This window comes from Vicia villosa, linkage group LG2, assembly GCF_029867415.1.
Source record: "Vicia villosa cultivar HV-30 ecotype Madison, WI linkage group LG2, Vvil1.0, whole genome shotgun sequence".
NCBI lineage: Eukaryota > Viridiplantae > Streptophyta > Magnoliopsida > Fabales > Fabaceae > Vicia > Vicia villosa.
The window spans coordinates 204,685,974-204,706,927 of NC_081181.1; the positions used below are offsets into that span (position 1 = coordinate 204,685,974).

Here is a 20,954-nt window from a genome sequence, read left to right on the forward strand (position 1 = left end):
AACGCAGCTCTACCATGGACCTTCAAGAGACCTCCACACATGATCACACAGCTAAGTCCTCCAATCTTCTTTTATGTTTTTTATTTTGTTTTGTTTTATTTCTATTTATTCAATAATTATTTTAATGCTCAATAAATTTTCTTTTTATAATTTTGATAATACTTATTTTATAATTAAATAATGGATTTGGATTTAGTTGTTAATCAAATTAATTTAGTTATTTAATTATTTAATTAGAAAATTTCTTTTAATAGATTAAATTAATTATTAGGATTATATAATTTAATCGAAAAACATATTTTTGTCAATTTCACAAAGATTGATAATTAATTTTTAGGTTTGTTATTATTTTATAAACCATAGAATCCTCTGGTAGGTATTACCCACTAACACATTTTAGGCCTTATAAACCTCTAGGTCACAATAAGTTTTCTTGGGTTTGCAAACCTTCCAGGGTTTGTAAACCTTTGTAGGATTTGTAGATCATTCATACACTAACCTTTTTCTGTTTTTGTTCAAATTTTCAGGATTGATCAAGATTCTTCCGACTACGCGCCGTCAGATCAAAAAAGCTAAGTTCTATTCCTTTTTTTTAAATATCATTTTATTTTTAATCTTTGCATCACAGGTTTGATTAGGTTTTACTTTATCTGTTGATGAATTCCTCCTACACTCACTGCTTTCTTTTCCTGTTGTCAATTCTCCAATGGTCAGGGTCAATGCTTCATGCTTCAAGGCAAATCTCTGCCCCACCAATCTTCATTAATCAAGGCTAAGGTTTGCCAAGTTGCCAAAGCTTCGGACATTGGTAATCCTAAACCCTATTTTTATTATTACTTATGTCAAACCCTATTAAGGGATCCGCTGGTTTCATTGTCCCCTTCCCCATATTATTATGTAACTGTCTACTGGTTGTATTGTGTGGCCTTGAAGGCACTTAAACTGTGATGTTATATTATTATATTACTGCGTGGTTAGTAATTTAGGGAGTGCAAACCATGAATCAAACGTTAGATCACTAACATTACAAGATAAAATATTCGAATATGACCACGTGATTGTTGCACCCACACACCTTTAGGGTAATCCCTCTGGTTGCCTTTGTTGCCTGTTGCCTGTTGCCTGTTGCCTTGTTGCCTTTAAGTGTACTAAATAGTCAAAGTCCCTCGATTCCGAGGATACCTAAAGCAAAACAAATGTCGCCTTAAGTTCATTATCATCATCGATTCTGTCCCTCGAAGTTGCCTCGGTAAAAAAGATATGATGATTGTCCAATTGCTAAGGTATCCTCGCATGATGCCTAAAAAGATTAATGACTATTATATCCTTCCCTTAGACTACCTGCCCTCTTTATGGCAAGGGACAGTCTTATGGCGAACGATTACTCGATGACCCTTCAATATCCAATTGAAAGACTTCCTACCCTTTATGGTATGGATAGATCCTTTCGCCTCGAAAAGCTAAAAGAACACATTTTCAAACTTAGGGTAAGTTGCTATTAATTGCTCGCTCAATTAAAAATTCAGATTCAAACTCCTTTTCCCGCTAATTCTCAAAATACTTTCAATCAAGGCTACGCTTATTTACAAGCTAAAGTCCTTAACAAAATCTTTTACTATTCGCACACTGCTTTTCAAACAAATCAAACAAATTAAACAAAAGTGAGCTAAGCAATTAAGAGCCCATGGATAACCATGGATGCAAAGGGTGCCTTACACCTTCCCTTTGTATAACTTACCCCCCGAACTCAAAATCTTTTTTTTAAAGGTCTTTTTCTGTTCTTTTAGCCTTTCCTAAAATTGGATAAAATAAAAGTCGGTGGCGACTCTTGCTTACCGCGACATTTCGATCGATAAAAAGTCAGTTCACCGTATTACAGAACTGGCGACTCTGCTGGGGACATTCGATTAAAAGAGGGGTTACCTTAAAAGTTTAGGAATCACTTAATTGTTTTCTATTGTTTGCTTTGCTGGTTTTATTTTTCAGGGCTGTTTTGGGAAAATTGAAGGACGAATCCTATTCCCGGATTCAAGAACACTTAAGATTAGGAGTGGCATAGTCATGGCGACCTCTTTCACATATGTGGGAGATGAGTCAATATGAAGCTCACGCTTGAGTTAGGACTCCATAGCATATGCACACCTTTCTCAAATGAGGGAGGTCTATGTATGTGTCTGTGGGTGCGCCGGAGCTCAAGGACCTTTAGTTACCCTTAACCCATCCTGGCCTTTAGGAACGTAGTGGGGGGACTACTCTTGACAAATGTTGAGAACTAGTCGCTACCCGATGCTACAATTCAGATAGGTCCTTTCTCAAGGTATCATTGCATGGTGCAAATGCATCATGTCCGAGGGTGCTTTAGAAGGGCTGACAATTCTGGATAACTTGTAGAACCCGTTGCTGAAATCTCCTTATCCATAGAAATACCGTTGGGAAGGACACCTGATCAGACTCCATGCAAGCCTTAAGCCAAAAATTGTGTGACTTGTGTGACTTGTGTGACTTGTTTGTGTTTACTACTAACCTTCATTTCCTCGCAGGTTTTGTTGAAAGGATTTATTTGTCCTTACCATCTCGCACTAAGTCTAACGAACTACATTCGCATAACATCATGACATCATGACATCATAAGCATAACATGATTTAACTAACCCCTTCAAGGATCTTAGGAATTTAGGGCGCGCAATTTCAGGTGCTCTTATCAAGGACTGAATTCCTATCTAGGGGCAAGAGGATTTATTTTCCTCTGGTCACACACCTTCCAATTCAAAGACTCAGTACCTAGCAAGGGGCAAGGGGATTTATTTTCCTCTAGCCATACACTTGCGAATTCAGAAGTATCCCGAATCAGAGGCGATGACCCACTCGATATGGTGAGCTTGATTCTCAAAGAAAGACGTTCAGAGACAAAGTTCAGATTTCTTCAAATAAATACGCAACCAAATCATTTTCTAAATGTTGCTAAACTAAATTTCCTATAGATCCTTGAAAACATTTCATTTGCATTCATGATATTGCATATTTCTAACTTTGTTTTCAGGTTCCGCCTTAACAATCAGTCCTCTCAGATATAATCGAGCTGGAAATTCATCCTGACAAGCCTTTTTACATTCCAAAACTTCGTCAAATAACTCATCGACTCTAACAAACAAGCATTCCCTATCAGATATGGTCTAATGTATGACCCGTTCTGGTATCTTCAGTCAGATTTGGTCTAGTGTATGACTCGTTCTGGCATTATTCATCAGATATGGTTTAATGTATGACTCGTTCTGGTATTCCCCTTCAGATATGGTTTAATGAATAACGCGTTCTGATATCCTTCCTCAGATATGGTCCAATGTATGACTCGTTCTGACATTCCAACAGATATGGTCTAATGTACGACTCGTTCTGCTATTCCTCAACAGATATAGTCTAATGTATGGCTCGTTCTGATATTCCTCCTCAGATATGGTCTAATGTACAACCCGTTCTGGCATACCTCTTCAGATATGGTTTAAATGAATAACTCGTTCTGATATCCTACGCCAGATACATTCCGGAAGCTCGAACCCCGGATACTCTGAATCTCTACACCAGTTCCACAACAAAGACGCAAGTCAGATGCACCTAGACGTCAGTTCACAAAGATCAATATGACGTTGGCTCAGGCATTACGACACTTGTTGAAGTCAAAGTTAATTACTTTGAAGGACCCTCCGAGGAACCCTAGTACTTCTTCTTCTCGTTATAATCCTAATGCGAGGTGTGCATATCACTCTAATAGTCCTGGACATGACACCGACAATTGCTGGACATTGAGGAACAAGATTCAAGATATGATCGATGCTGGAGAAATTGAATTCAACCATCCGAGAACTCCTATGGTGATCACCGCTCCTATGCCTAGTCACGACAAGACTGATTAATGTCTAAGTGGATGAACTTTTAATCATTAGATTTACTTTCATGCGCAAATTTTATTCTGTTTGTTTAACATTCGAATCATGATAGACATTATCTGTTTTAATAGTCATCATCAGTGCATTGCATATGTTTGTCTTGAATAAATTATTTCGCTATCACTCATCTAAATTGCGTCTTTACTTTGCATATGTTGTGTGATATTCAACTCCTGCTAAAGTTGTATACCTTTTGAGGGAGGATGACGAAAACGATACCGCAACCTTATACAGTATGCTTTTGAACGGACTATGTTGACGATGTACAGGCATTTGTTCAATTCCTAAACAGTGGAGATATAAGGATGCTAATCCCTCGTCAACCCCTTTGAGCCTAAGGCGTAGGAGTTTTATTTCTTGAAATTTCAAAACCTTGATCATAACCTGGGGCAGGGTAGTTCTCAGTTAATTTGGCTGTGCATTCTATTTTAAGAGAATCATTCAGTACACCTTTCAACAAAGGTTTCAATCACAAGCGTTCATCCGCACACATCAAAGAAGTGTTGGAAATGTCAATCAAAAGCCAATAATGGTTCATCAAACATGAAGCAGGCAGTCAATATCTTTCAAAAAAAATGAAATGAATGAATGAAAAAAACATATATACAAAAAAAAAGAAGTCTGCTAAGTCAAAAATCAAAAGATGACTTAGGCAAAAATCAAGGCATCCCGCTGACTGTAATCTCAAAAATAAACAGTTCATACAAAAGTTAGGGATATCAAAAAGATGAAAAAAGAGAAGTCAATAAATTCCTGAACAACACAAAGTTGTGACTACCAAAAGGAAGAAATGACTGCCGTCTCAAAAAGTTCCCTCTGCTTGTGAATCATCATCATTATCAAAAGATGCAAATCCAAAAGTCTCTTGGAACCTGAATGCATAAGTCGAATTAACTGAGCTTAGGACTGAAGATCATCACGAAGAGGGGTGGGTACAATCAAATTTTGAGCCATTATCCTTTGTTTCTTAAACCGTGAACCAAGCCACGTTACAACCCTTGAAAGTCCTAACTGAAGCATGGTTAGTTCGAAAGCATACTGTCACTAAAAAGGTATCCTGACTCCTTAAGGTTTACTAAAAAGGCTGAGTCGATATTTCATTTTTTACGAACATCACGTTATTACCAATATCATGTTTTTACAAATATCGCTCTTTTACATCTCATGCTTCAACGTTTTCAAAAACTCAAGACAAACGTATGCATTGCATCTCATGAATTCATTATTAAACATATTCTGCTACATAATTTCAAATTTTAGCATCAGAAAGAGCTTGCACAGGGTACAACTAATGACTGAAAGTCATCCCGACAGACAATACTACTCCAAGAAGCCATGCCTCTTAAGTATACAAGGGGCATGACACGTTTTGCTCAATCAATCTGGGGCAATCAAGTCAAGATTCCGAGAATCTTTCAAGGATGCCAAAAGCAACCAGGGCCATGCATCCAAATAGATCTGAAACTACTTCCCAACCAACATGGGATAATGTCTTTGGCCTATGATTACTAGGGGCATGTCGCCCGTAGTGCACATCTCATAAAGTCCTCGCGAGGCGAATCTCTTCAAACTTCCTACTAGAAGGGGCAAATCTATGCAAGTCCAGTTTGACATCTTGATCAATACTCATCGGTGTGTCCTTGTCAAAATCCAGGAATGGTAGTTACTATAATACTGGGGGCAATGTTTAAGGCATCCATGCCGTCCCACAGCTCCGATTTCAAAAGATCATATCCCCACAGAGCAATTCTCAAGAAGATGTCTTCAAAGATACTCATCCCGACAAAGACATGACTCCCCAACAGAGTATACATCTTCAACACTACCGGTTTTCCAACACTTTTCTCTTCTCCAACATGGTTCATTAAATCAGGGAACATCAAGTTATTGATCATCCCCAAACAGAAATTATAAATCCCCAGCTGAGCATCTTTCAAGACGAAATCAAACATCAAAATCACAGAGACCTGGAGATTTATTCTCTCGACTAAGACAACATAAATCATGTTTGCATACCATAAATCATAAACTTAGTCATACATTACATACATACTGAACTCACGCATAACATACAAAGCTTCTCATTCATTACATAAACGCATGCATCATGACATAAGAAAACTAACCTCTACTTTTCAGGATACTACTATCTCTATTTACAAGAGTTAAGTCGACACCTTTGACGGTTCCTTAACAATCTAGTCTCAAGTATTAAGTCGACACCTTTGACGGTTCCTTAATACATCAAGAGTTAAGTCGACACCTTTGACGGTTCCTTAACGACACACTTCAGATATAAGTCGACACCTTTGACGGTTCCTTATACAATCTATCTGCATATCTGAGTCGATACCTTTGACGGTGCCTCAATGATATGCTGCAGAGTTAAGTCGACACCTTTGACGGTTCCTTAACAACCCACAACAAGAGTTAAGTCGACACCTTTGACGGTTCCTTAACAACACACCTCAGATATAAGTCGACACCTTTGACGGTTCCTTATACAACCTACCTGCATATCTGAGTCGATACCTTTGACGGTGCCTCAACAATATGCTTCAAATTTAAGTCGATACCTTTGACGGTTCCTTAAATAACCCAACACAGGTTTGAGTCGATACCTTTGACGGTTCCTCAACATTCAAAAAAGAGAAGACAACAAAAGCAGAAATTTTGCAACAATCCATACTCCAACAAATACTGGATGGCATCCTTAAAAACCCATCTCCGACAAAAGTTCCTACTTCAGCTAGGGCAAATTTCTTGGTATTCTAGTGTTCAATCATCTTCCACCTTCAGATACCGACTGGCATGCAGACCACTCTACATCTTCAGGTTTAAGATAATTGAACAGGGGCAGCTGTCATACCCCAAAATTTGCCCACCATATTTTTATATGCTCAAGCTCATCCAAGCATCAATAGCTCAAGATCTAAGTGGATGCACACTCTCCTAAGCAATAAGGACCAAAACTAGGGTTTTGTGTCTCTTCAAGAAAAGTCAACTTCTGATACCTCAAGTGGATTCCATGATCTCTCATATGATTCAAAGTATCCTCATGCCAAGTTTCAAGCCCCGATTCAAAAGATTGTTCAGTCAACTGCTCAAACGATCAATAATCGACTATTTAACCTAAAAGTCAAACTATGGTCAAACCACAGTCAAAACTTCTGATTTTTGGTCAACATCCTCATTATTAAGTGTCATTCATCATTTGATCAAGTATTGATCATGATTCATCAAGGAAAGTTCAGAAATCAACAAAACCTAAAGTTCCTAAATTAGGGTTTTTAAGAAAAAGTCAACTGAACTTTGACCGGCCATAACTCCCACATGGAACATCAGAAATTTCCCATCCAAAGCTCAATTTGAAGGAAATTGAATTCTCTACAATTTTGTCTCTCACATGCCAAGGACAAAAATGCTTCATTTGAGAGATATGAGCCAATACATTACAGGTCCCTCTAAAGGATCGCGAAAAAGTCATTTTTTCTCAAAGCTCATAACTTGAACATGGTAGACTCAATTGAGATGAAACCAAAAGCATCATTTAGAAGACACTCTAAGCTTTCTAAAAAGCTCAAGAACACTTCCATACAATAAAAAATGAAGGAGTTATAACTTGCGCAAGTTGGTCGATTTTCAAGAAAATGCATGGAACCCTAAGTAAGGAATGTGGATCTCTTTTAGTAATGGGCCTATGGATTTGACATTATCACGTGATTTTGAACTTGTGAAAGGCCCATGAATCAATTATTATTTATTTATGATTTTACTTCATTTATCTTTGAATTTATTCATTTAAATTCAATTTAAATCAATAAAATCATGACTTAATAATAAGAGATTTTATAAATAATTCTCCCAATAGTTGATCAATCTAAAGATCATCTTGGGAGGGCCCATAGAGTAAGCTCATAACATATTATGATTTTTTTTATTTACCTTTTGAATTAATTCATATAAATTCAAAATTAAATCAAATTAAATCATTCAAAATGGTGATTATTCCTTTAAGATTCTAATTGATTCATGATGGCCAATAACACGTGAGGAAAGGGTGGAAAATAGATTGGACCAAAAATAGAAGGATTTTCATCATATTTTGTATCAAATTTCCAACTCATCAATAAGTGAATATCCAAGCCCACAAAGAACCCTAATTTGTTCCTTTATATACACACAATGATAGCAGCCACGAGGGGGGGAAAAAAAAAACATTAGGGTTACAAGTTTCCAAAATATTAAAAAAACTAGGGCACAAGGAAATTTTGATTCAAGCGACTTTCAGAGCATATCATCACTTCCATTCTATTCCCGAAGCGTTATAGAGTAAGTCCAGGGGTGGTTTGAATCATTAACTCGAAGTTTTGCAGCCCGGAGCATGTTACACCATTGTTGGGTTTTTTAAAACCAAGCTTTCGGTTTCCTTCATTTAAGTTGTTTCAGCGGCAAACAAGAACACCATGGAATTCGTGACACCTTGTATACTCGATCTGGGCAGCTTGTTGTTGTGTTTATGGTTGTTTTTGCAGGTTTGAAGATAGTGACCTATTTGCTACGGAATATATGCAGAGCTCGTAGCCAAAATCGCAGCAAAATTGTAGCAAGGTTAAATGAAGAAGATGACGAACAGCGCTCAGGGACCCATCAGCACACGCGGAGCATTATGGTTGGCGGGTCAAAAGGATTTCATTATCTCTCCCGGTCCGCTCACGTGTGGACGCAGCTGAGTGGCCAGTCAACACTTTGGTCCTTCTCTCTCTCAATCCCATTGGTTCAGGCGGACAGCAGGGGCCCCACGTTTGACTTCGTTTTTCTGAATTTTATTATTTGACATGTTTTCATATTTAATTATTAGTTTGTGCGTACTATCAACTAACAAACTTGGCATAAGTGGTAAAGGCAAGGAGCGTATAACCAGAAGGGAATGGGTTCGATCCCCATCCCAGTCATGTTATTTTTCAAGATGTTTTCTTTAAACGGATCCAGTACACATGCTCAGTATGCACTCACGAAAGAGCCTTGCCTCATGACCGTTAGATCTCCTGGATACAGGATCATGCGCCTCCTAAACGCAGCTCTACCATGGACCTTCAAGAGACCTCCACACATGATCACACAGCTAAGTCCTCCAATCTTCTTTTATGTTTTTTATTTTGTTTTGTTTTATTTCTATTTATTCAATAATTATTTTAATGCTCAATAAATTTTCTTTTTATAATTTTGATAATACTTATTTTATAATTAAATAATGGATTTGGATTTAGTTGTTAATCAAATTAATTTAGTTATTTAATTATTTAATTAGAAAATTTCTTTTAATAGATTAAATTAATTATTAGGATTATATAATTTAATCGAAAAACATATTTTTGTCAATTTCACAAAGATTGATAATTAATTTTTAGGTTTGTTATTATTTTATAAACCATAGAATCCTCTGGTAGGTATTACCCACTAACACATTTTAGGCCTTATAAACCTCTAGGTCACAATAAGTTTTCTTGGGTTTGCAAACCTTCCAGGGTTTGTAAACCTTTGTAGGATTTGTAGATCATTCATACACTAACCTTTTTCTGTTTTTGTTCAAATTTTCAGGATTGATCAAGATTCTTCCGACTACGCGCCGTCAGATCAAAAAAGCTAAGTTCTATTCCTTTTTTTTAAATATCATTTTATTTTTAATCTTTGCATCACAGGTTTGATTAGGTTTTACTTTATCTGTTGATGAATTCCTCCTACACTCACTGCTTTCTTTTCCTGTTGTCAATTCTCCAATGGTCAGGGTCAATGCTTCATGCTTCAAGGCAAATCTCTGCCCCACCAATCTTCATTAATCAAGGCTAAGGTTTGCCAAGTTGCCAAAGCTTCGGACATTGGTAATCCTAAACCCTATTTTTATTATTACTTATGTCAAACCCTATTAAGGGATCCGCTGGTTTCATTGTCCCCTTCCCCATATTATTATGTAACTGTCTACTGGTTGTATTGTGTGGCCTTGAAGGCACTTAAACTGTGATGTTATATTATTATATTACTGCGTGGTTAGTAATTTAGGGAGTGCAAACCATGAATCAAACGTTAGATCACTAACATTACAAGATAAAATATTCGAATATGACCACGTGATTGTTGCACCCACACACCTTTAGGGTAATCCCTCTGGTTGCCTTTGTTGCCTGTTGCCTGTTGCCTGTTGCCTTGTTGCCTTTAAGTGTACTAAATAGTCAAAGTCCCTCGATTCCGAGGATACCTAAAGCAAAACAAATGTCGCCTTAAGTTCATTATCATCATCGATTCTGTCCCTCGAAGTTGCCTCGGTAAAAAAGATATGATGATTGTCCAATTGCTAAGGTATCCTCGCATGATGCCTAAAAAGATTAATGACTATTATATCCTTCCCTTAGACTACCTGCCCTCTTTATGGCAAGGGACAGTCTTATGGCGAACGATTACTCGATGACCCTTCAATATCCAATTGAAAGACTTCCTACCCTTTATGGTATGGATAGATCCTTTCGCCTCGAAAAGCTAAAAGAACACATTTTCAAACTTAGGGTAAGTTGCTATTAATTGCTCGCTCAATTAAAAATTCAGATTCAAACTCCTTTTCCCGCTAATTCTCAAAATACTTTCAATCAAGGCTACGCTTATTTACAAGCTAAAGTCCTTAACAAAATCTTTTACTATTCGCACACTGCTTTTCAAACAAATCAAACAAATTAAACAAAAGTGAGCTAAGCAATTAAGAGCCCATGGATAACCATGGATGCAAAGGGTGCCTTACACCTTCCCTTTGTATAACTTACCCCCCGAACTCAAAATCTTTTTTTTAAAGGTCTTTTTCTGTTCTTTTAGCCTTTCCTAAAATTGGATAAAATAAAAGTCGGTGGCGACTCTTGCTTACCGCGACATTTCGATCGATAAAAAGTCAGTTCACCGTATTACATGACCCAACTGGGTCGAATGACAAAACCAGGCCCACTACTAAACGACCCAAAAACTGAAAATAAAATAGTGCTGCAGCTTCAAACGCAATTCTGGGAAATATAGGTTCCGATTCTGACTTTGACTCCAACATAAAAGTTGTAGCTCTTTCTCTTAGCTTTCCGGCGATTATTAGAACGCCTCAATCGGACTCCCGGAACTCCAGTTATGATCATTTCCGTGCAGACTGCTAAAGCTGAAAAATAAATACGAAAATCAAATAACAATAAAAATAATTTAAAATATAAAAACATTATAAAATACAAAAATAAGACAAGCAAACCATGGAAATGTATAAGTACAACCGTAGAGGAATGTGCATCAAAATGCACTGATCAAATTTCCCCACACTTGAACTTTTGCACTCCGAGCAAAATGAAAAACAAAACAAAGAAAGCAGAAATACATCAACAGTTACTCATCCTAGGCTACCAATCTTCTTCGGGTAAGTTTGCATCGACAGGTACTAATCTTACACACTAAGGACATCGTAAGAACACTAACCACAGATATGCAGACATAAGCCTCCTAAATACACAAACCAATTCAAATCATATTATTATACCATAGCCTAACTTACTCATCCTTTTTGCTCTTTTTCATTCAGGCGCAATCACATTAAGCCCGTTATCTCCACACACTTATTGCAGGACGACCGGTTAGTGACTCTGATCCTTTTCTGCATGGGGTTCTGGTACTTACGTGGCATAACCCTTTGCTTACTCAGATGTAGTTGCGGGGGATCGGACCGTAATCCTCCCTACCAAGTTCAGCACCAGAAACCGCTGAACCAACTAACAAAGAGTTTTGAAATCTTTTTTTTTAAGGTTCCACAAGCGTTGGGTTAAGTGACCGGGTGAGGGTCACCAAACTTAGAAGGTGTATTACCTTTTCCTTATTTATTTTTTTTGGAACATTCACTTATATTCATCGGCTTCCCTACGTAAAGTGTGTGAGAGATGGTGCCGACTGCTGAAATAAACTACTCAAGAGCTGTCAGAGAATGAGACTTTAAGGCTAAAACATAATAAAAAATTCAAATCAATTTCCATATGCATGAGACTTACGGTGTTAAAACGATACCGATCTTGTGAATTTTTCCCAAGTCTTCACAACTAACCTCATATTAATCTATAGCCTAAAAATTTCAAAGAAGTTTTTTTTTTGAAATAACTAAAAATAAAACAAAACGACAAACAAAAGCAAAGAAAATAAATGATTCCCTCCTCCACACTTAAGACATACATTGTCCTCAATGAAAGAACATAAATATAAAATAAGAGTGAGAGAAAGGAAAGAACACACCTGAGTAGTCAAGGAGGATATGTGATCACATAAGCAGCCTTTCCCAAAGAGTGATCTTCTACATTCTCTTCTTCCAAAGTGGGGCTCTCATGGAGTAGCTTTGGGTAATGCTCATCGTCCTTAAAAAGTGGTTTAGCTCCTTCGCCTTTTATTCCAGGATCAAAGAATGTTCTTCTAAAAGTAAAAGTGTCAAACGGGCACGTGAAGGTGCTCTCATCTTTCACAACATCAAGGAACCAAAAGTTATGGGGCTGCCTTACTACTTTTGCTACATCTTCAAGTGAGATCCTATGCACACACATGGAGGAACTAATATCATAAATGTCATCCAAGGTCCATCCAATTCCTTTCTTATGCTTCTTCAAAACCTGCAAAAACTTACTTTCTTGATCAAAATGAAGTTTAGAAGAAATTATAATCGGAAGTTTTTCATCCATCTCTAAATAAGCATATTTAAGATTTTCAAGAATTGGTTTCAGCTCTCGGGAAGGTGGTTGTTCAATGGATGGTTTGTTCCGGGCAGCCGGGGTGTCGAGAGCTTCATCTACATGAACAACTTCATTTGCAACCTCATCTGCAGTAAGAATATCATTTTGCAAGGCAAGCTCAATTTCAGCACAAACAGAGCAAATTTTAGTGTCAGTACAAACATCACAAGAGTAAACATCATCAAAACTAGACAATGATGGAAAATCAGCTGCAAAAAAATCAGTACAAGTATCATCAACAGTTTCAGAAAGAAACTCTATTTGAAAAATAGATTGCTCTTCCAAGGGTTGTTGGTTTGATCCTTGAGGTTGCTGCATGGCATTCACCAAAGTGGCAAGTTGTCCAATTTGTGTTTGCAAAGTCTGAAGAGTAGAATCTATTTGTTGTTGATACTGGAGATTATTCGCAGCCATTTGTTTGACAATATCCTCTAGTGAAGGTTCGAAAGGTGCAAAGCAGACAACGTGAAATTCCTTCAGATGCTTATGCGGATTCTCGCCTGCAAAACCATTAAACCTGGGCAACAAATGTGTTAAACCATATTCCAATTCAAAAGGTGCATCAGCCTCAGGATAGCCAATACATAAACCATTATAGTTCACATTAGGGACAGCCAACTGCGTCAAAGTTCTTTGTTCAGTCATGGTTTTAACAAACACAGAAATACCCATTATGTCCCATATAGGCAGAAACAAATAAAAAGAAGGAAAACGATTAAAATAAATTTAGAAAAATATAAAAACACGAAATTTAATCTACTTAAGGCAAATACGAACTTTGGGAATTTTTTTGGAATTTTCTGAAACTATGAAAATAGAAAATAAATCGTAAAAAATAGAAAAATAACGATTTTGCCGATTTTTTTTCTAGTATTCAAGAAAAATTTCGGAGTAAATCGAGACAGTAGCTTCCAAACTTACCTGATAGGATGGAAAACTTATCACTGTAATGCAACAGGTATTGCAACCCTGAAAATCAACAAACACACCACACAAAAAACAAGAAAAATCGTAGAAAGAACACTATACCTATGACTCTAATATCGGTTAATTACAACAAGAATCCCCGGCAATGGCGCCAATTTGATCCGCTGTCGCGCGCGGATCAAAAACGAGTAGTTTTGAATAAAACCGTAGAAAGCGACAAGTGACTCGCGTATCGTATCACAAGGATTCTCGTTGATTATTAACCAAAGGTAAATCGATTTAGGGGGTTGGTTTAGGTTCGAATTATAGAAAAAATGATTATCAAAATCGATTAATGAAATAAGTTGTTTTGAAAAAGTGATTATAAAATTAAGCCAATCTACTGTTTTCGGTTCCGGCTTATCATGGGTTTCTACCTTACCAATTCCCTAAGCGGCTTCGATCTCTATTCGATTTCAATATCAATTGACAAGCGCAAAAGATATTAAACAGATTGGATTCCTATTCCGAATTAAGCAAACGGATTAATACAATCGCGAATTAAGCAAACACGATATAGAAACGCAATTTAACGACGAAGCGACGTAAACAACGATTAACAGTTAGGAATACAATCATACGAAATTAATCAAAATATTCCACGAAATAACAGATTAAGCAAATGCAAATTCATAGAATATAATTGAAAGAGAAACGAAATTGAATTGATAAAATAAAAACCTCAAAGCTTTTGGAATTCGATTACAGTAGATCGACTCTGGATGTTTAGTTCTCCATTCAAGCGTACAGAGCAAAAGAGTGGAAACAAAATTGTGAATAGTAAAACGTGATAAACAGTAACACGGCTTCTAGACCTATTAGGAATCAGCCAAAAAACGTTTATGACCCAACTGGGTCGAATGACAAAACCAGACCCACTACTAAACGACCCAAAAACTGAAAATAAAATAGTGCTGCAGCTTCAAACGCAATTCTGGGAAATATAGGTTCCGATTCTGACTTTGACTCCAACATAAAAGTTGTAGCTCTTTCTCTTAGCTTTCCGGCGATTATTAGAACGCCTCAATCGGACTCCCGGAACTCCAGTTATGATCGTTTCCGTGCAGACTGCTAAAGCTAAAAAATAAATACGAAAATCAAATAACAATAAAAATAATTTAAAATATAAAAACATTATAAAATACAAAAATAAGACAAGCAAACCATGGAAATGTATAAGTACAACCGTAGAGGAATGTGCATCAAAATGCACTGATCAAGGTTGAAAAAGAAGACTCAATCGGAGACATCTGCTTCTGATATAGAGACATACTTTCATGTTGACGAGGCTTTGAACGCCATTCAATAAGATAAAGAGTCTCATGTTGAGAATCAGAAAGCTCACGATGGCCGGGTGGCTGAGTTGAGGGGGAAAGTTGACGAATCTCTTTGACAAACTATGAATAATGTGTACGAGGATTTTGATTAGGAAGTTGACCACCTGGAAATGCTTCGCTCGGGAATCTTCTTTCCTCACTTAGAGATGGGACCATTCAAGACCGTTGGGGACGGGGTTTTGGTGGATAAGTGTGCTGCAGTTTACCACCAAGATGAGGCTTAATTTGATTTTTTTTTATATATCTATAATATCAACTGGGTGTTGAGCCTTTGCATAGACAATATGGTGTTTCTTCCATTTCCATATTCGAACATGATTATCGTCTCTGGATCTTTGAATCCATTCATTATGTGTTAGTTATCGGTGTTTGGCGTGTGTGCCTAGCTCTATGGTCCCGACTAGGGTAAGCTAAATTGACAATTAAGCTTTGTCATTTCTGGTCTAGGTCGGGAAAAGCTAGCGGTGTCCTTCAGCGTCATTAAGAATCGTCCCTGGACAAAGGTAGGGTTAATGGCCCTGTCCCTAAGTTTGTCGTGTTTCCAGGCAGGCATATTCAAGGTTCCTCTTGGAGTGGCTAGTTCGTAAGAGGGGATGCGCCAACTACACTTTAAGCATGTTCACTAAGTATGGAATCTACACCAGAGGTGTGGTCTCCTTTATCCTACGTAGGGTTATAATAACATTTGGATTTGCATTTGCATTATGGTTAACATATTATTTATTGAAATTTTACAAAATTTTGAGGGATGCTTATCATGTTGAGGAGACATGAATTGAGCGTAGTTGGCATGGAAGCCTGCATCAGTAAGTTTCCATAAGTAATAATATGCGGTCTGGTAGAATGTGGGTGTGGTTCTTACTCCTGGATGACCAACATTGGTGATCGTCTTTAAGCATGCCTCTTCCGCATATCCTTGCTAGGGGTGTTGTTGGGCGATCGATGCTTAGGGCCTTGTTAGAATGTTAGTTCACCCTCGGGTGAGTTCCCTTGATCAACATTTACATATAGTCGCCTGGGTAATTTTCCTCTTTATTCAAAACAAATTGGATTTGTTCCAAAAGTTCCATCTTGGGATTATAACGATAGATATATGTGTGTTCCTGATGCAGAAGCACCATTCTTCATCTTCACCTTGGGGTTTACGTTGGTCTCTCACAGTCCTTTAATTATTTAATTGATGGTGTGCTCGAAGTGGAGGTCGGAGTCTACCTTCCTGAATCTGGTTGGATTATTCTCGAGATAAATTGCTTAAAAGCCCTTGTTGAAATGGTGACTAGATTATAGAGTGAGAATCTTCCGATACACCTTGCCTTTCTTTGGCAGGCATTACTCGCTACTATTTTCTCTTCACAACGATAATACACCCTTTTCGGGTGGACCGACAAGCTTCTGTGCCTATCTCTCCATAGAGGATCTACTTGGGTGCCATTTAAAGCACTTTTACGTAAAAACGCTGGAAGGTCGAGGGTTACATTCCTCTTGCCTACTCCTTCTTCCAGCGAAAGTGATAAATCTATCATTCTACATGGGAGGGTTATTAAATAGTTGAACGCTAGTAGATCTCATCTGAGATATAGACTAAGATCTATTCGCTGGAGACTTAATTGCCCTAGTGTGTATGCGTAGAAGACGAGACGTAGACTTCTGTCGCCCACAACGAATCTTGTAAGAGTGCGTTCAACGACTGTTATTGTTATGTCTAGTGGAAACTCTGCATTCAGGGATCCATTTATCTTTTCGCGGTCTAGAAAACCTTTCGTCGATCAATCTTTGCTTCACGGTAGTTTGGAAGAGGTGCTCTTGTGGAGGATCTACGCTGGATGTCGTTGTGTTGTTGATCTCGCCGATGGTCCTCATTTGAGGCAGAATGGGGATTGAATCTAATAGATCTCTTGAGTATAATGTATGAGGTGACTATCTCCATCTCTCGGTATCGCTGATAGATATCTGACTTTGGATTGAAGATGATGTAACTGTGGAATTTTTTGGAATTAGGAGTCAATTCTCACGTACGACGTCACTGTTCTATTGTGGAACTAGAGTTGGTGTTGATCAATGATGGATGACACATAATCAATTACACTGATCTCCGATGCAGTGGTTCAGAGTGGATTTGTAAGGATAGCATTCCAAATGCCCAAGTTAGTTACATATTCCAAGATGTGTATAATAAAAAGTGGAGATTAGAAAAGTGTACCTTAAATCTCACGTGTGTTGACTTTATGCGTTGAATTATTTTAATTGGGCTTACACCTGGTTGGACCCCTTGCTTTGGGCCTTTGGCCGGCCTAAAACAGAAATACATATCGCTTCTTTTTTATATTGTTTTCAAGATTCCTCCTTTACCTTGAGGCGGGTTATCATAATTTTTAACGAGACCTCTTTCGACTTCTGCCTTAGAGAATTTTGGAGATTCTTCTAAGAGGAGAGTAATTTGTCAATTATAACAACTACTTGAAAAATTTCATCTAAAGTGGTACCTTCGGTGATGATTTCATTAGTTATCTTCTAGATTTTGTGGAATTAGATCTCCCCAAAATTTTCATCACCGTGTGATATTTGAAGTAACAGGGTATATATTTTTCATCGGAGAAAACTTATCTACAATTCTTTTGGTGTGATTTATTCTATTTGCCAATGAAAATATAACAAGTGTACGTTAATATCATTTAAGGAGTAAAAATAGTAAAAAATTACATAAAAAGAAATTATACACTTGTTATATTTTATTAGAAATAATACAAACTACACCTAAAAAATTGTATGTAAGTATTTTTTTTTTTCAACAACTTCCTCTGTTTTGTATTTTTTTTCAAAGAGTCTCAAACTCATCTTTGATTAATATAAGCACTTTAATAATGATTATATAAATAATCAACAATCCTATTTATTTTACAGAGATACCATAAGTTTTATTATTTAAAGTTTTAACTATTTTTAATTTGTTAACTATCTCACGGACGTGTCTTGACTCTTGAGGCAAGATAATGACAATATTTTTTATTATTTAAAAATGACATTTTTTTATGCCATTTGTTTAAAATAACATTCCTTAAACCTAAAAATTTGTTAAGGGTAGAACAGCTAAGCGCAAAACCAGTGCTATCTTCTTGCATGAATTGTTGTTTCAACCCCATAGGCTTTGCATTAATTTGTTGATACCATCATCCTTCACATTTTCAATTTACCAAATCAATACGATAAGGATGTCTGACTTTGGTGCAATCTAAGAGATAAATTTCCATTATAAAAAACATATAAGAGATAAACTTTACAACCATCATCTAAACCTACGGTCATGGTGGTTAGAACTCTGTGAGTTCTTTTATTGCATTAAATATATAATAAGCAAAACTCAAAATTTTCTAACCATTTGGTCTAGAGGTTGGTATTTGCTTGACAGTCTAAAACAACTCTCAAATGAAACACAACCACATAAATGAAAGTATACATACGTCGCATTCGTTGAAGATGATTAATGTCTTGTTTTGGTTAGTGAAACAGCGAATTCAGTGGACCATAGGTAATTTGTCTATGGTAGGCGATTGGGAGAAAAATGATATTAACCATTCATTATACGCTATCCCTCCTACATATCACTTATCACTCACCCAGCATATATTTTTTCAAAGCAAGCAATTGAACTAGGAATGTCGTTTCGTCGACATTAACATTACGTGTTTTAAATTAACTTTTAAAAAAGTATGATAATTTTTGTGGCTAACATCCAAATGAAAGGAGCTTCATTTTCTTCTTTTAAGTGTAATGAATGAATAGACCAAAAGAGGGTTCTTTCACACGGGTCAAAATGCTTCCCATTCAAATGGTCGGTGTTCAGTGGGCTTATTAGTGGGCCATATCGAAAACCAGGCCCACAAGAGCTGCCATGAAATTTTCAGTATCCAATTTTGCTTTACTACCGCTCCGGGTTCTTCAACGGTCATATTCAATAGCCGTTAGCCTCTTCCTATTAATTAAATAAGAGGTTAACATAATAAATTAATCAACACTAATCCCTTTAGTATTGTACTATAGTGCTATTAATAGAAAACATGATGATGTGGGTGTTGATTTGATTTTGCTGCATTTGATGTGGCACTAGTGTCTTTTATTGTCACGTCTCATTAGATTTTATTTTCTATTTAACAAAACTTAGCTCAAAAGCTAAGCAAACAACACCACAAGTACTGTAACAATAAAAAGAGACTTTATTTTTGTACTACTACCACTCTACCACTACTTCATAAATTTTTTTAACACTTTCTTCTAATTTTTCCTTTACACGTTTCATCAAACGGTCAGCATTTCTTATCACTTCCCTTATAAATACCCTTCTCCTCTTCTTTCTCAAATCTCCTAGAACTAGTAGCACTGGGATAAGTTAGGTCCCAGTTATTGCAAAAAAAACATCAACAAAAATGAAATTTCCAACACTCAAAGTGGCTCTAATATCATCTGGAGTTTTATCAATGGCGGTGGCGTTGAAGCTTACGGTACCAATTGTTTCACACTTCATCCTCAACGAAGCTCCAACCATCTGGTCCTTTATCCTCACATGCTTCACACCGCCTTATCTCTATCTCCTCATCAACCTCATCATCCTCACCATCGTTCTTACCTCTAAATTCCATAATCATAACCACCACTCCTTGCCGGAGCCTCTTCCTTTCGCTGCCAACTTTGACGGAACACCTTCTCCCGTCCAGATCCCTGCGCCTGTACCAGTCGAGATCTCAGAAATCACACCGCTAACTAACTATAATGCCTTCGTTTCAGAAGGATCCACTTACGAAGTGAAAACTGATGAAACAGTTGCGGTAGGTAACGAATCTAACGTTTCTTCTGTTTACATCCTCGACGAAAATACTCCGGCGAAAACGACGGTTATCGAAGCCGCTGATGACTCTGTTCTCGTTCCGAGCTTGAAGAAGAACTCGTCTGAGTTTGCGTTTCACGATGAGAACGAGAAACCTCCGGTTTCTTCAAGGTTCAGGAAAGCCGTTAGATCAAGTCCCGAAGGTACTTTCACATAACCGTTTCTCTCTGGTTTGTTTTGTAACCGTTTTCTGTTTTTGATTTTTGAAAATTTTAAATTATAATATTAAATTAAGTTTTTAGAATACTGGATTTGTTTTATTATTATAGGAGGAAAGCTGAATGCGTTGAGAGTGACAAAGACGAAGAAGCAAGACACGTTGGAGAATACATGGAAGACGATAACGGAAGGGAGAGCGATGCCGTTAAATAGGCATCTGAAAAAGTCGGACACGTTCGAATCACAACCGCGCCGTAGCGGTGTGCCGTTAGCTGATTTGAACGGCGGAGTAGGAGGAGGCGGCGGTGTTCCCGTGATGAAGAAATCGGAGACGTTTGGTGGAAGGGAGAAGAGTGTTTCTCCCGGATCCGGAGGGAAGATGAGGAAGGAATCGTCGCTGAGTCAGGACGAGTTGAATCGGCGAGTTGAAGCGTTCATCAACAAGTTTAACGCGGAGATGAGGTTGCAGCGGCAGGAATCGCTGAGGCAGTATCGGGAAATGGTGGATGGGAGAACTTGCTGACGTGGGAGATGGAATCCAACGGTCATATTTTGGGAAAATGTAAATTTAATGGTGGAATTTGCTGACGTGGCAGATATAATCCAACGGTTCCTTTATTTTTGGTGATGTTCAATCGAGATAGTGACTGAACAGTGAACTATGGTTTTTTTAATGTTGAATTGGTTTTCTTAGGAAAAGAAAAGAAAACATATATAAGGTTTTGTTATGTTTTGGGATATTATTCAGTTTTCTTCAAGATTTTTTTGTTCTTTATTATGTTTATAGAGTGCTTTGTTTGAAATCAAAATAAATGACGAGGGAATAGTACTTTGGTGTTAGAATTAATTTCTTGTTGCTAAAAAAAATATTCATTATTTTACTGTT

The 20,954-nt window shown here is 37.3% G+C and overlaps 1 protein-coding gene across 1 annotated transcript; it reads left to right on the plus strand.

Moving 5' to 3' along the window:
- Window positions 1-19,198: 19,198 nt before the first annotated feature.
- LOC131648013 (uncharacterized) lies at window positions 19,199-20,897 on the plus strand. Its single transcript, XM_058917812.1, has 2 exons — window positions 19,199-20,052; window positions 20,179-20,897. Exons 1-2 carry the CDS (start codon window positions 19,452-19,454, stop codon window positions 20,589-20,591), a joined length of 1,014 nt encoding a protein of 337 aa, XP_058773795.1. The 5' UTR covers window positions 19,199-19,451; the 3' UTR covers window positions 20,592-20,897.
- Window positions 20,898-20,954: the final 57 nt, after the last annotated feature.

Excerpts from the sequence above, each read along its gene's own strand:
- LOC131648013 (XM_058917812.1), top strand. The coding sequence starts at position 19,452 with ATGAAATTTCCAACACTCAAAGTGGCTCTAATATCATCTGGAGTTTTA. Across the intron at positions 20,053-20,178 it reads CGTTAGATCAAGTCCCGAAG|GAGGAAAGCTGAATGCGTTG; the intron begins GTACTTTCACAT and ends TTATTATTATAG.